General features: G+C 39.1%; 1 protein-coding gene across 1 annotated transcript in view; it reads right to left on the reverse strand.

Moving 5' to 3' along the window:
- Ca-beta (Calcium channel protein beta subunit) overlaps positions 1 to 16,023 on the reverse strand; it is a 105,831-nt gene extending 89,808 nt beyond the window's left edge. The window contains exon 1 of the mRNA XM_011502904.1: positions 15,743 to 16,023. Within this exon, the coding sequence (XP_011501206.1) occupies positions 15,743 to 15,982 (240 nt within the window). The 5' untranslated portion in view covers positions 15,983 to 16,023. The remainder of the gene's footprint in view (positions 1 to 15,742) is intronic.
- Positions 16,024 to 17,693: the final 1,670 nt, after the last annotated feature.

Below are 17,693 nucleotides of genomic sequence, written 5' to 3' on the forward strand. Positions count from 1 at the left end.
ACTACTACCACTAATACCACTACTACCACTACTACTACCACAAATACCATTACTACCACTACTACTATTACTACTACTACTGCCACTACTACTACCACTAATACCACTACTACCACTAATACCACTACTACCACTACTACTACCACAAATACCATTACTACCACTACTACTACCACTAATACCACTACTACCACTAATACCACTACTACCACTACTACTACCACAAATACCATTACTACCACTACTACTACCACTAATACCACCACCGCCACTACTATCACTAATACCACCAACGCCACTACTATTACTACTCGTCTCTTCTGGAGATTTACCACCACCGCCACTACTACCACTACTACCACCAACGCCACTACTATTACTACTCGTCTCTTCTGGAGATAATGAATAATAACTATTGCTGTTGTGCCTAGCACGTTGCAACCATCGATGCTGAGATTTTTTGTCTGATGATAGAGAAGCTGGCCAAATCGATATAATTTCTCTCTTTTGAATAACACGCTTTGTTCAGGCAATCCGTGCCAATTACATTTTTTTTTTTTTTTTTTTTTTTTTTTTTTTTTTTTTCGTAATTGTAGCGTCCCGTAAGAATATAGGATGCAATTGTAGCTCAATTTTAATTATATTTTGCTAGCGTTTACTTACGATCGCTTCTTTCCAAATAGACTCTGCTATCTGCTAGTTCATCCCTGTCTCGGCGCATTCCGCACATCAAATATTTAATGATTTTATTCATTGTCGCGAGAAGGAGGATTTTTGCCGTTGTTTTTACTTTTGTTTTTGTTTACGTTGCTTTTGTTTATTTTTGCATCGAGGGGAATAGAGGAGATTCAAAGATTAAAAAAATAGAGAACTAGAAAAATGGAAAAATGAAAAATTGCTTGTGCGGCTGTCGTAAGTAAACGACGCTAATAGTCTAATTTTCAATTTTCGATCTCGTTTTTCATCTTCCCATTAAGCTGGCATTTTATTAAAACGTAATATTCTAACAATATTGACAAGAAAGAATATAATATCATTTAAGTACAATTGAAATTACCGTTAAGTAATATTTATGATGTCGGTGGTACTTTTATGAAGACGAGCAATGACTATACAAAGTATTCGGAAAGACAGTAAATCGATAAATTTCTACAAAAACATTACATTATATAGGAAATTTTAATTTTTTTTTTTATTTTTTTCGAAAGCCTTCTTCATTTTGTAGCTTGTAGGTCAGTTGTCAAAAATTAAGATACTGTGCTTTCAAATAAGTAAATTGTTTGGGCTTTAAATCGCGATGGTTATGCAATGTTGGCAGGCTTATGCTCATAAGACCGAATTATGCCAACGTACTTTTACGTTACGAGAATGAATGTCGACTAACGCAATATATTCATAAAAATACACGGGTGAAATGGACAATGATTCCCAGGGCTGCAAAAACGTCCGCCCATATGGAACAAGCTTTCAAATTATATGGCCATAATTTCTATTCCATGATTATGTTTGTGCTCATTGAATTTTATTATCGACTTTATACAAATGTACGAGGGAATTTATCGCAGAATGCGCTTATTTGTGTTTTAAGTGTACACCTTTTGTACGTGTGAATATATTTGTCCCCTCGGTTTATTGGGCTCGACGCAATAAAACGACTCCGCGTCTATGCTGTGCCTTGTGTCTAAAATTTATGCAAGCCATTAGCGGAGTTGCATCAACGTTAGCATTGATATACAGCTTAATTCGAGCATTAGATGATGGATGACGGAGCTTCGCTGCTGGGTAGAAAGAATCCGTAAATTAAGCTGATTGTACTCGAGCGTAGAGTTCGGATTAACGGAGAAAAATGAATGCTTTTTAAAGTCCGGATTGTTGGAATGGTATGCAGAAGGAGGATTTTCGAAATACTTCCAAGTGATTAAAATCTGTAACCTTGAATTAAAAGACTTTTTGCCCTAGTAAAAAGGCATAAACGAAGGAAGAGCTAGTGAGAAGTGCTGGCAGAGGGGGGGGGGGTGAGGAGGAGAGAGAGAGAGAAGCAGGCAAGACTGAAAATCCTCTCGAGTGCAGGTATACGCACGAGGAGTCGAGGCGGTAAGCATTCGCGAGCAAGATCCCCGAAAAATTTTAACTGCATCTGTCATCTTGAAATCGAATACCTCGCCCTCGCTCTCTTGCTGCTCTCCTGCTCCCCCCCCCCATCCTCCCCCACCATCATCGGGCACGACGAGTATATGGAATCATCGAAAGCCAGAGGATCACACGCATCGGAGCTCGTTCACGCACGTACGCATGCGCATGCAGAGCCGAGGAGCCAATCCTCTCGCTCAGGTCTCCGGCTTACGGGCACTTGTGTGCGCGACTTGGCGCAGCTTATGCGTGTGTACCTGTTTCACTTACCTGGCCGGGGCGGCTAGGAGAGCGAGCTAGATGGAATAATGAGGAGAGAAGGCAAGGAGGAAGAGAATAAGGAAGAAAAATGCGAGGGTCTTACGTGGTGGTGTGGCGATGTGGCAGGGGGAGAGTCAAGGAAGAGAATGTAAATCGGGAGAGATAATTTTTTTGAAAAGTACGGGAGTCGGCGATGAGTCGGGAAGACAAGAATAGGTCGATAAGTCGATTCGGTGCCGCCGTCGGGCGCATGCCGGGAAATCACTGTTAGCGGGGAAACGTCCGGCAGCGCACTATTTGTCAAGGCTTGCTTAATTTAATGCGAATAAAAAGTAAAGAACAAATGAAGAAGCAGAGAGAGAGAGAGAGAGAGAGAGAGAGAGAGAGAGAGAGAGAGAGAGAGAGAGAGAGAGAGAGAGAGAGAGAGAGAGAGAGAGAGAGAGAGAGAGAGAGAGAGAGAGAGAGAGAGAGAGAGAGAGAGAGAGAGAGAGAGAGAGAGAGAGAGAGAGAGAGAGAGAGAGAGAGAGAGAGAGAGAGAGAGAGAGAGAGAGAGAGAGAGAGAGGGAGTGAGTGAGTGAGGGAGAGAGAGAGAGAGACGGAGGTAGAGAGACGGTGGTAGGGAGAGCGAGGGTACGCGGTGCGAGTCCAAGTATAAGAATTGAAGGAATAAAGTGGCTCGCATATGCGAAATGTATACAAAAATCCTGTTCGGCCATAAAGCGAATGATGCTATAAAAGGCTTCTCTGTGAAGGTATTTTTATCAAAGTTGAACTATAGAAAAGTACAAACTATACAGCCCAAACCACATACCTGCGAGTTGGCATACCTCAGCTCGGCGCTGACTATCCCCCCGCCGCTTATCCATCTTTCTCCTCGCTCAGCTTTTATACCTGAAGAGAAGGCCAGCTTGAGCGTAAGCCCCGGTGGTGCTTACTCACATCTATATACACACAGCATTAAATAATCCGAACGCTTGCTCATTAGGATCTTTATGAGGCGAAATATTATTCAGTCTCTGGGGCCCGGGTCCACTCGTCCTGCGCCCTCCTTTTTTTCTCCTCGGCCCTCCGCTCCTCCGTGCCCGGCCCTCGCGCGCGCTCCCTCCAAGAAGCCCCGACCATTATCTCAACGAGAGAGAATTCGGCCAAACTCAATAAAAATTATTCGGCCGCGAGACAAAAGTCCAGGGCGGGCACGACGAGGGAGTCAATGCGACGGGGCGAAAGCTTCGCGGTCGCGAGGTGACTTCCGAGAAGTCATTCGACCGCGGCCTTGACTTTGAGAGCCGAGGGCGAGGAGCGAGCCGAAAGCTCCGGGAGGTGGGAAGTATCGCGGCCGAAGTCTAAACCGGCCAATCAGTGCGATACTTCAAAGCACGATTTCGCCTCGACGCACCTCAGCCTTAATGGTTACTCTCACTCCCTCAAAGAAAATCAGCTTCATTCAGATTGCCGGCCAAGGTCGACGAGCATACGCTAATTCTTTTGCTTTTATTAGAGCTCTTCGCTCGCCGCCCCCTTTCTCCCGCGCACCCTTCGAACCCTCTCGCACGCGCTCGCTCGCTCTCTCTCTCTCACTCTCTCTCTCTCTCTCTCTCTCTCTCTCTCTCTCTCTCTCTCTCTCTCTCTCTCTCTCTCTCTCTCTCTCTCTCTCTCTCTCTCTCTCTCTCTCTCTCTCTCGCGCGCGCCCCGACTCCCTATACCCGAGCAGCTGATGCACTTTTGCGAACGGCCGATGGAGGGCTACGGCGCCCTTGCTCCCGCCCGAGATTTACTGTAATTTTTCGCGCGTATTCGCGCGTAACTTGGGCAATCGCACGGGAGCACGGGATCCATTTAAAAATTGACGTTCCGAAAACACGGACGCCTCGGATAGCCCCTGCGTTACAATAGGCCGCTTTCTAAGAATCTTCTTTTATTCTTCTCCTTTTTTTTTTTTTTTTTTTTTTCTTTTTGCTGGGAATATGCAAACAATGTTTCGGTCGTAACTTCGAGACATTTCCCCTCGGCGCGCTGCAACACTAAGCGCATAATAAACTTTGGACTGTGAGCAAGCGCATTGTCATTAAACCTCCTTCCTTCTTCTTTACATCCTCCTCTCCCGACTGCTCGTACTTTACGAAACGGTATGGGTTATAGTTCGTGTCTTGATGCGCGGAGGGAAAGTTTTGAGCGTTACGTCTCCAGCGACAGCTATCTACGTGGACTAACTTTTTATTTTTTCACTCGCAGCTTGCATTTAATGCCTTAAATCTCAACGTCACATGTGTCCTTAACTTTGGCCTCGTAGAACCGAATTAGCAACAGCTATCGAGATAAAGAAGCGCTCTTAACTTATTTATCATCGATGTATTGTCGTTTCAAATCTCTTTCAAAGCACATTTGAATATATTTAACATTAATTTTATTTAATAATGTAAAAGAGGAAAATACAATGTTATTCAACTGTTACAGCTCGTTTTAATTTGTTATGTACACTGGTTGTGGCTCGTGAGAAGATGAAAAACGTTTATCACTCGATTTTGATATTTTCATTTGTAAAAATCCTTCCAAACAGCTATTACATATAACGTACGGAATTTGTCAACAGTATTCATATATTCAAATTACCTTTAACCATAGCATTTTTCACTAGTTTTATAATACTCTATCTTATCAAAGTACTTTGTGAAGACTTTTTTTTACATCAAAAGCTCAAGAAAAATTGTTAGCCAAAGCCAAATGTTAAAGAAACTTAGTTGGATGGTGCTGCCGATAAAACCAATATCTAGTCAACGTTTCCCTTCAAAACATTGAGCGTCCATAATATCAATAAAGTATTGTAACATTTTTCCAAATTACACGGGATAATGGAATACACGAGGAAGACAATCCGTAGTATTTGTAAACCAAGTTAAAATGAATAATGCAACTGTATATGTAGCATTGTAAGCCGAGGTTCTCGAATTTTCACGCCTAAAGAGCAGATATTGAAACTTGGGACGGGCAAAGAAGTTAGAGGGGCGCGATAGTCCCGCTAACCAACACCAACATAAACGAACTGTATACTATCTTTATTTCGTTCTTTTATTAGAATTGAATATTGCGTATTTTTTTTTTTTTTTTTTTTTTTTTTTTTTTTTTTTTTATTATTGGAATACTTTGTTACAATATTGTACAAGGAAAGGTACGCTATAATATAAAACCATCTTCTTAAAAATATATTTATCTTACATTTGTTACTGTCTAATAAAGATAATATTTTATCAGTTTCGAGAAATGAAATTCAAAACAGTGGATGAAGGGTATTACAAGAGTATTACATTGAACAAAACATTAAAAGATCTTTTACGATATAAAGAAGTTAAATATTTTATTATGTTTAAATTCTTATTATAAATATATATTTATCATTGATTATTAATTTTGATCCTCCATCTGCTACATTTAAGTGCTGAACTTAAAGTATCCGTAAATATATTTTTAGTATGTATCGCGACGTCTAGTCAGGTTAGAAAATGCGTAGCAAACGCATGATACATACGGCGGGGAGGGAGGGAGGGAGGTGGGAGGGGGGAGGGGATTTGGCAATTGGGAACGATGACGCCGAGTATGCGGAATCGGCGATGAGGACGCGGGGAGTTGCTTGAGAAAGTACCGAAGCTGGGAAGGACAGAGTGCGGTCCTGAACCAAGCAAGCATCGAGTCATGAGAGGAGGAAGGACAGAAATGCCAAGCGAGGTGAGGCATGGGTAGGGGATAGGGGTGAGGGTGGGGAGTGAGAAGGAAGCGATCGAGCGAAGGCTGTTGTTGGCGCTAACCAATGATAAGTCAAAGGCACTAGCGTCACCCGAAAACGCCAAGATACGTATTAAGCGATAATTAAATAATACGAGACGCGATACCTCTCACGCATCTCCTTCACGCCCCTCCATCTTTATCCACGGAGTGGCGCATTACGAGATCCTTCTACCCCATAACCCCCCCCCCGGCCACCCTCCCACCCCGTGTCGCCGTCAACCATTCCGCTCTTGTTCAAGCATCAGTCCATGTACAAGTCAGGTAAAGCTGCTATAATGTATAACCCTTTCGTATGTAACAATACGTAGTATTGCTTGATTATAACAAATACCAATAAAATATAAAACTTATGGCTAGTATTGAAGCACCGATGGCAAATATTTTACATACATCGTTAAAGTGACCAGCAACAAGTCGAAAAATTCGTAAATTCTAATTTTTCTCCTGTATCGCAACAGAAAGTATTATTTATTGAAGTGTAAATTATTTGGAAGGAAAATCATAAAAGTAGAGAGCGCCGTAGAGCTACAGATTAAGGAATATAAAATAAAAGTATGTGCATTAAAGAGAAACATGAATTTGCAAAAAAATCGTTCAACGGTAGTCCTCGAGTTTCCCTAGGACTATCGCTAAGCTCAAGATTTAGATCGTTTTGTGTCACATTGTCCGTTCTTCGCTAAATCACTTTCACTATTTCTCGGTTTACCTTAAGATTCGGCATACTCGATTTGCGATTAGCCTAATCGCTGTAATAATAAAACTATGTACTAATACGACCTACACAAATACACGGAGTACACAGAGAAAAGATTAACTTTAGTTTACCCTTTGGCCCTGCATCCGTGTCGTGAATCATTTGATTATTAAATTTTTAAAGCTTGAAAAATGAGCGACATCCACTTATTTACGAGCTGTTATTAAATAATGAATCGATATTCACGATATTTCAGGACAAATTGTGAAATTGCTTTTTTTTCGGTATATCAAGCGTAAGCTATGACGTGATCAACGACGAGTTAAATTTCGACATTGATATTTTAAACTTACTAGCTAGAATATTTTTATTCGTCATGCTTCTTTTAGATTAGATATGAACGTGCGCGTGATTGATTATGATAATGCACATGCGTAGTAGTTACATAGCATGTATTTTAATTATTGCTCTATTAAAGTAACATTAAACTTAACGCATTTTGTATATAATGTAAGCTTAATTAAAGATACGTGTACGTAGGCACGCTCATTATTGCCGATGCTCTAGTTTTCTTCTTTTTTCTTTTTTCTTCGCTGTAAACATGAAGAATGTCAATTAACTTTATTTACGCTTAATTTAATTTTTTTTGTGATTGTGCTTAAAAATAGATTTACTTCATATCATTCGCCTTAATAAGACGCACTTTCTTAAAACACGCTCAAACTTTAATCTCATTATTGGTTTCGCTTAACATTTTCGAAATGACATAGTATAAAAAAAAAATACACACACGCACACACGCACACGCGCACACAAAAAAAGATATCTGTGTGTTACTTTAAACGAGTCTGCCATCTATGTAATCGGGAAAACAAATATCAAGCAGCACTGCATGGATGCCCACAAATACCCAAATAACACAATGTTGAATGTTTTAAGCTGTCGCAACTTTCCCCACACTGTGATGACATTTATTATAAATTATTGGATTTATTAAAGGAATAGGAAAACGGATAAAGGTATTGGTTTGCGCTGGTCGAAATTTTTTTCGAGTAAACTAGTGGAGCGCTACAGTAGACACGAATCACGAATGCCACTTTCTCTTGTCGATAATAATACGAGAAGAAAAAGTAAAATAAAGAAATGAGCGTGCAAATGCCGTCCATCGTCGAGCGATCCTTAAATGGCAAAATCTCGATTCCATTGACGCGGAAACTCAAGCTACAACTGGAAGCACTGTTAAAGGTTAGCGGATACGCATCTCTCGGTTTAATTGAATGCAGTTGGCAGGCAGTCAGGCGTCGGCCAAGGCGACGGAGACGAACGGTATCGCAGCAATTTCTCCCGAGGAGTCAACTAGGGAGCAAAAGGAGTTAAAAGTGGCCGGCATCCCGAGGAAAAATAACGAAGCAGAGGCGGCGGTGCGTCGGTGCGCGCGGGAGTCCCACGGCGAAGGAGAGGAGATGGGAAAATAAAGGAGGCGAGGACGCGCGGCACGGGGCAAACCCGTTTTGCCGTTAGCGTATCCCCCTCGCGAGAACCTCCCCCGGCATCCTCGGCCTCCCTTTTGCTCGTGCAAGCTTGCTCGTACTGACCTATATTCGCCGGAACCGGGTCTCGCTCGCCGACCAGTCCCACCAATACACGCGAGCACAGCCCCAGTAGCCTGGAAACTCACGATCTCGATACCGGAGATGCCCGCGCCACGCTCGCTCGAGCTTTATTTCACTTTTTTATCCGTCTCTGCAAGCGGCAACGCCAAGCCCCCACGCGTATTCCCTTTGAGCAGGAGTTTCGAGCTTCGTTCGGCTACGTGACAATTCGAGCTTTAATCGGATAGTCCCCGAGTGGGAGTTAAGCCGCCAGTACTCCGTAATCGTCGTTGCGATGAGCGTCTATCGATGGGGAGAGGTCGCTTGGACGCGGTAACGGGGAGGGGGATGGGAAGAGGATAGAATATCGACGACCGAGCCTCTAAATATGTAAAATCAATTTGCGACCTCTGCGAATGCGCAAAACTAGTACTTCTATACCAAAGGTTGGACAGGCTACACGCATAAGTGGGAAAAGTGAAGCAAAATAAAAAAAAAATAAAGGAGAATAAAAAAAAACGATTATTAGAGAAACGTTATTAGAGAAGGTGAAGTTCTGTTTTGTAATATTAAGAATAGCGAGCTCTAAAACAAACGAACGAACGAACTTATGCAGAGAAGGCTTTTGCTTTATATTTCGAGCTTTTGAAAGCACGCAATATTCGAAAATCGGATAAAGCTCTAAATAAAAAAATTCAATAGATGAACATATATACATATATATATATATATATATATATATATATATATAAAAATAAGAGTATTGATCGAATGTGCATACAACGAGCTTTAAATCGGCTTTGCGTGGGCTTTTATAACCGCCATTAAGGTAATGTGATTTGATCTAAGAACAGAGACGGTCCAAAAGTCAAAAAAAGAGCCCATTGATTGATAAATTGCGTGAAATGCCGATGTGAGGTGGGTCGTGAATTAATCTGCACGGGCAATTCCATTTAAATATTAATGAGGATAAATATGAAATTAATTGTCAACGATATGATCAAAGCAGCTCGGAAAATACGTGTCGATGATTTGGGTAGTGTGCTCGAGTCACTTATAAGAATGCCACTAATGCATATTTACATTAAAAGAATTGGCATTATTGGTATTTGAGAAATCCATGATAAATGAAGGCGAGGCCGAGTAACGAGCGCCTCGTCGAGATAAAAAGAAGCTTTTCCTTTGTTGTATAGCTTAAATTGTAGCTTCATTAATGGTTGAAACTAATTCACAAGGGGGGGAGGGGTGATAAAAAAGGAGAGGAGTCTGACCTAGTTTGTAACCTTTCATGAAGCGTGATTGAGACCTGCTCGCTAAAATACATTATTCCTATAAATATATCGAGAGAGAAGCTGAAGTGGGTACATCGCGGGCATTGCTTCACTTGGCCAAGTTTACCTATGACTCCTCCTCCCTCCATTTAGCATAGTCCACCGAAAGGACCCCTAGCGTGAAATGCATCACATGTCGACGGCTGGTGTGAAAATTACAGTAAATCTTAATAATCCGTCCGACCTCCCGCCTTGAATCATCTCCCGCACGTACGCTACTCATGCAATTATTACGCGTGTATTCTTAGACGATCTTATTACAAAAAATTTCGTCCCCACACGAACATTGCAGCATTTCGTCTTATGGCATTCAAATGCTTACCTATCTCGATTTTAAATAAACGCTATTATAATATCCATTTAATTCTAATTTATAATACACTCAAAAAAGTACTGGCTTAGCTGATCTAATGCCTTACAATAGATACGCTTTAAAAATCGGCAATTTTTATTTATTACTATATAAAGAGGCTCTCTCTCTCTCTCTCTCACACACACACACACACACTCTCTTACCCCCTTACATCCACTTAAATACGTTTCTTTCGTCATTTAACATACTAAAGTAATATGTTTTACCGATTGATCAACACGAGCACTTAAACGCCATTTATAAATCTATTTATTCTTTTACTGAAAAAAACCTTAATAAATTCAAATTGATGAGCATTGTTGCTAAGTATTTGAATGCCGTATATGTGTGAGGTCTGAATATTTTTTTATTATAAATTAAATGCTAATGAAGATATGAATTTGGAGTGTAATGTCACTTGGCAAAGCTCTTAATAAATATGTAATAATAAAGGTGCTTATTCTGTAGTTGCGAAACAAACGCAGCAATTAAGATCAAAGAGAGGCATTGCATTTCACATGCCTGATAATTATAGCGATGATAAGGAAGACAAAATAGAATTATTACAGAAATATAAGAATGATTAAGAAGAGATGAGAAGAAAAGTTACAGATGTTCGTAACAAAAATCAGAAATAAACCCGAAATTAAAGATATTAAATTTCATAAATTTGTCCATTTTCACGAAGCTTTTCCTGCATTACGAAAATACATTCCTTTCATGCATTTTTCTTCATCCGTGCTTATTTATCTATTCGTAATGAAAATTAATGGCCAAGAGATTTTTATTTTGGAATAATGAAAAAATAAGAACTTGAATGCTCGGTCTCGACAATTTAAAGAGATATTCAGGCATAATAAAGTTACTTCTCCACAGTAAACATTAAGGAATGCCAAGCAAAATATGGCTCAAATCAACCAAATTACAGTGGAGACATAAATTTCCTTAAAATATTTCGAAGTAAAGTAACATTATGTGATATTTAAAAGCAATTTGAAAATTACGACTATTGTTATAGATGGTAGGAAATTATAGTTGTCATATATAATAGAACAAAAATAGATTAATATATTGATTTAATGAAACAGCAATGTTTGATAAAATTGGTAAAATTAGAAATAATAATTTAAAAAAAAAAAAAAAAAAAAAAAAAAAAAAAAAAATATAGCCCAAGAATATATCGATTAAAAACTAAATGCAGATGACCAATTTTTGTTATCATAAAAATCAAGTTTTTACGCAACATTTTATTGCGCGTTATTGAATCACAGGATAGTCGTTTAGAAAATCTTTCAAAATCGTTAATCAATTTGATGGGAAATAATCATTAAAAAAAGGTTTTTACCAACAAGAACGGAGTCATTAAGGTATTAAAGGGATTTAGAAGTTGTGTATCTGCTATAGACAAACTAGAACAAAGCTTACTTTTATCGGCTATTTGATATTACTGTAAAAATTTATGATAAATTAAATAATTTTTATAAACGCCTTGATTCCTTTATAAGAAAATATTAATTTTTCTAGGAAACAGTATATCCAATAAAAACAACAGAAGTGACGATCGTTTTACCAAGTATCATCGTCGACAATCTTTCTTAAATTGTGAAACGCTGTCTTCATTAGTCTACAAAACTTTATAAAGAAAAGAATTTAGAGAAAATATAATCCTTTATAATCGTTGAGAGAGAGAGAGAGAGAGAGAGAGACAGAGAAATAATTAATAAAAGAGAAAGGGCATTAAGAAGAGAAATCATAAAAGGGTGCAAATATAAAGAATATAAGAGACGATATAGTAGCATTGGACAATAGTACCTTGAGAAGATGTACATGTAGTAATATAGAAAGCAAAGGTAAATTTTATAATCGGTGGTAAGTCAGGGATAAAGACAAAATAAAAAAGTAAAATAAATGAACACGTGTAAATAGTCCTGTGCAGATTCAATGACAAAAGTTAAGTAAAACTGAAAGAGACTCTAAAAGCAGAATCGAACGATTATATGTCAGTAAAACAATAGAATATATAAGTTTTGCTAACCATACGGCAAAGTTAGTTTACAGAAAAATCAATAATAAAAAATTATACAAATGAAGATGAAAGATAAAGCAAAGCATATGGACTATACAAAAGAACTTTAGAATTTACATATATATTTAGTGACAACTGGAGGAAAAGAGAACCGTAATAATATAATAAGAGATGTATTTCGTTTGAAGAAGGCAAATAATGGAAAATTAAAATTGGATGAAATATTATTGATCTAATTTTTAATTCTGATTCATATCGTGTAGATATTTATTAATAAATAAATATTATATATATATATATATATATATATGACTGTCCATATGGAATATATAAAGAATAAATATAATACACATAGTCAACAAATCATAAAAATCATAGAATTTAATGTTCCTTTAACGAATCGAAATAAACTATTTACAGAATATTGGAACTAGATTTGTCAAATAATGTACATGAGCTTTGTGTAGCTTAAACAAAAGATTAATGAATTTAAAGATGCTTATTTTTGAATTTTATGAAATTACTATGTTCCTTATACCTCCTTATACTTAATCTTCTAATAAGGATAATGGAAAAATATTAAGGTAATTAAGCAAAGTATATTCTCGGCATTTATTTAGAAAAATTTTGTTCTGCAAAATTCTCTGCATTTTATTTATTTATTTTTTTTTTTTTAAATTATAGCTGAACATAACAAACATGAAGAGTATATATGATTTCATAAATATATGGAAAATACTTTCATAGTAGAAAATCTATACAAAACATAAAGAAACGCGCGCGGTAGTAACCAAAAAAAAAAAAAAAAAAAAAAAAAAAAAAAACCAAAAAGTCAATATCTATATAGCATGTATTAAAATACATAAAAATGCAGTTAAATAATTCAATTAAAGTAACTCGCCTCGATGTAACTTTCCATGGAAAGTATTTTACTAAACAATTTTAAAAGACAAATTAAAAAGACTACTCGTTAAGAAGAAATAATTTGGATTTTATATATCTAGCTGAACTACAGTCTGTTTGAAGATATTTATAGATGCAAGTTTTATGCTTCGGAAGCCATTAAGATCGAACATTTGCTTCATTACATATATGCGCACATATAAGATGCTTCCGAGTTGTTGTATGTATGAGTCATGAACAATCATGGGTTCGCTCAGTTTATAATCAGAATATTAAGTTATGACTGAATTTTATCAAGAAGTATGAAAATTTCCTAAGACAAAGCAATCAGACGTGTTATTGGATGAATGTTGTTTGTAACAATAATTTTATACGATAACGAGTCTTCGGGAGATTGTACGGAAAGGATGAAAAGTCGTGGACTTTAAGCGTTTCATGATAATTTAGAAAAAATTAATAAGTTAAGAAAAAAATAGATAATTACTGGGAATAGAAAATATAAAACGAACGCACTCAAAGGCTTTATCAAAAAGTTGATTGAGGCAAAATTCATGCTCAAATTGACTTTCAAATAATACTAGAAAAATATGAAAATGTTGATACGAAAGATAATAAAATAAAGAATGTAACAAAAAATTAAACACAATATTCGAGCTTTCAAACAATTATTATGTGACCTAAATGACAAAAGAACAAAAAAAAATGGTTGAAAGATAATGTATATATATATTATTTATAATGTCTACTAACAGAGTAAAATATAAAGTCTAAAATATAAAATATAAAAAAATTTATGTTGTCACTAAGGATGAATGATTGATCTTTTTACATTGTATAAAGGAAGAGAAAAATTTTGTTTATAAATATTCAATTGTCTTTTACTATTGTCAAATATAACTAACTCTCTCTCTCTCTCTCTCTCTCTCTCTCTCTCTCTCTATGCTGTAGAAAACGAAAAATATTAACAAATGAAAAATTGAAAGAGTTTCAAGAGAATATCAATAAGAGATTACTAAATATAATATAGTTTTTGAGTAGAATATAATTAATACGAGAATGTGTGTGCGCTTGCTCGCGCGTGTTTTTACCCATGTACACGTAATAATACCCACGAGCACGCACGCACGCGCACACGCGCACGCACGCACGCACGCACGCACGCACACACACACACACACATTAGCATTCAGATAATTGCGTGTTTTTTTTTTTGTATATCTTTGATCCTTCATGAATTACAATGCTTATGCATTTTTGTAATATTTAATATTTTGAAACAAACATGTTTCATTGTTAAAGCTAAATAAGTACGATTTAAATTAAAGCGAATAATATCATTTACAACAATATTCCCATACTCGTCTATATTGCTTAACTTGAAATATATAAAATAATAATAATAATTTAATACGAATTCTCGTAATTAATTAAATTATTGTTGCGCAACTAAAGTATCGTAAATATTTAGGTTTGTAATTTTCGATTTTCCCTTTTCCATTATAAACAGGTAAATATAAAGTACGTATTGTTGTTAATGACTTTTTAAATTTAAATTACGTTGAGTAATTCGCTAAATCGGCTATCATATAGTCGCTACCTCGGAAATACTTCGATATTGGTAAGAATCCCCATTATCATTAGGCATTCTTTATTCACATGTAAAATCGTATCTCGTTGAGTCGTTATATTATTGAACACTTGGATAATAAAGATAAATAGGAATTGGTACAAGTAAATATGTACTGGTAGTCAGAGCAGTAACGCAAAGTAATATAAGGATATAATAAAAATACGATAATTGTATTACTGTAATCTACTCTTCGTACAAACCCCTCAATTGTAAAACTATATTACAAAGAGAAAAAGATGAAATAAATCTAATATCAAATTTTCTCATTGTATCGTAAACAAATTTTTTTTTACTTGTAGTGAATTATGGCACTGGGGTCAAGCCAATTAATTGGTAAGAGCCAATCATTATGAATTGATGAATGACGCCCGTCTCTAACTAGCAATATTATTATTAGATTGAAAAAATACACAATGAGCATAAAAAGTAAATTATAATGCATATATAATAATAAATTAATTCATGCTTAATCGTCAATTTCAATATTACTATATTATTTTTAATCGTTTAAACTACACTCATTTTTTAATGAAAAAATGAGTGAAACTTGTAAAACTGGTGTGTCGCGCTTCTTCCACAAATCAATAAATCAAAGTTAATTGCCTATTAATACGAAGCCCGACTGTATTTCGCACAATTATGCTAAAAATAAATGGAATGGAAATTTTATACTTTCAAGTACAAATAACAACGTCTCCTTTAATTAATGCCGAGGCTTCGTTTTTATAGACGACGCAATGCTAATTGCCGAAAGCGCCATTCTCCATTCTCGCGAATAATACGCGGTGAGGGAGATAGTGATTTTTAAACTCGTGCAGCAGTTAGTTTGACGCTGACAAATAGTGTCGTGGACAGATCGGGGATAGTCGCGTATGCAAAATAAATGCGGCAGGTAGCATAATTGTCGCAGGCATCGTTAAACGCAACATCAATTCATAAGTTATAAAGGAAATAATGAAGTAAGTAAAGGGGCGTTGGGTGTTCGGTGACGTAATAGGAGTGTCGCTCGAACGGGCCCAATGTAAGCCGACATTTAGTCTCACCTGGTTGTTGGCCGCGGGCGCGTACGAGGTGGATCCGGGTTGAACGACGGGGGCGGGCGGGACGGGTACGGGTCCCGAATGGGGCTCGTAATCGTCCCTGCGGCCGTGATAGTAGTGATGGTGGGGCCGCCGCTCGGTGTAATCCCGCGGCTCCTGACGGGGATGGTGCTCGCGGGCCTCCCGGTGCTCGGGCCGATACCTGCCCGGGAGCGGGAGATCCTCTTCCTCGGAGTCGAACATGAGGTGCTCGAGAGCGTGGGCCCGGGCCCGCCGCCGCGGCCCCTCACACCATCCTCCTGGTCGGTCCTCCTCCTCCTCCTCCTCCTCCGAAAGCAGCTCGGGCCCGCGGCCAAGGCGACTCGGGGCCCTCACGAGGACCCGGGCCCCGTAGGTCGGGGCGTCCTGCGGCAGCCGGACGCCCCGGGGCCCCCCCCGTGCCTCCGCCGCATCACATCCGGCCGAGATCCCACCCGGGACCCGCACCACAGCCTCCTCCTGGTAACGAGGCACTACTAGCACCGCGACCACAGTGCCTGGCACACCTCACCCCTCACCCCTCCGTCGGCGCCGCCAACACCACCGTATCCTTCTCCTCCTCGCCAATGCTCGACGCCGATCCTGGGCTCGACGACGACCGCGTTTCACCTGCAACGCAACCATCCAGCCATCAGCCCCCACCCCGTTATCATCTCTCCGACAAGGGAATTTAAGGCTTCGAGTGCCGAAGCTATTCTCATTCTCATAGCCTACTTTCTAATTAGCGCTGATCCCTAGCGCCGGACGCTTCGAGCTTCCGAGGACGTAGCGTCAAGTTCCCTGTACACTCTGCTCGGCGGCTGCCCTTCTTCTCAACGCGCAACCGTTGCTTCGTGCATATTTGTAATTAGCTGGCCGAGTGAACTTGCGCCCGCGCACTTTCAAACGCTTATTAATTTATGCGCATATCGAATAAGTCGACATTGCCTCGAACTTCCTTGGCTAATGGAACGGACGTGGAACGAGCTGGAGCGTATTTGTAATTACGCGGCGAGTGCCGAACGGTCCAACGCTAAACAAATTAACGAACAACTCCAGTCCGAGCCCCCAATCCCCCTCCCCGCCGCGCCCGCGGCGCGCTTCAACAGCAGACACGTGTCACTGGCTTTACATAAATACCCGACGCTCGCGATGCTCGCGAAACCGTAAACGTTCTCCCGCTTATGAATAATAAGAACGACAACGATGACGACGACGACGACGACGACGACGACGACGACGACGACGACGACGACGACGACGACGACGACGACGACGACGACGACGACGACGACGACGACGACGACGACGACGACGACGACGACGACGACGACGACGACGACGACGACGACGACGACGACGACGACAGCAACAACAACAACAACAATTGTAATAATTATTGTAATAATAATTGTAATAATAATTGTAATAATAATAATAATAATAATAGTAGTAATGGCGTTAGACCAGCCGAAGGAATGAACTAGTCCCGTCGGTGAGAAGCGTCCGAATAAAAATGGGCGTGCTTATTTTGGTTAATAAAACGCAAATGCACTGGCGTGGTGGAGCTTCATTATTGATAATAGACTAGTCCGCTTCCTCGGGCAGATCTACTCTTTGTAAAGAGTTTGCGGAAGCATCGAGACGACGCAAAGACCGATATCGTAAGCGACGGCGCTCGATTTAAAGTCGCCTCCTCGCCAGCTTCTCTTCCCCGTCGATGCTCATCGCTATAATCGTCTCTCTATCGACACGCGATCTGTCCGACTCTTTAGCACCGACGAAACGAAGGTGCGAGCATGAGAGCAAAAAAGGGAGGGTAAAGAAGAGTGTGCGTGCGCTTGTGTTGCGTGTGCTTTTGTGTATAATGTACGTCTGTGTTTGTGTTTGTTTATTTAGGTGTGTGTGTGTATGTGTGTGTGTGTGTGTGTGTGTG

Source organism: Ceratosolen solmsi, unplaced genomic scaffold (genome assembly GCF_000503995.2).
Source record: "Ceratosolen solmsi marchali unplaced genomic scaffold, CerSol_1.0 scaffold10, whole genome shotgun sequence".
NCBI classification, from domain to species: Eukaryota; Metazoa; Arthropoda; class Insecta; order Hymenoptera; family Agaonidae; genus Ceratosolen; species Ceratosolen solmsi.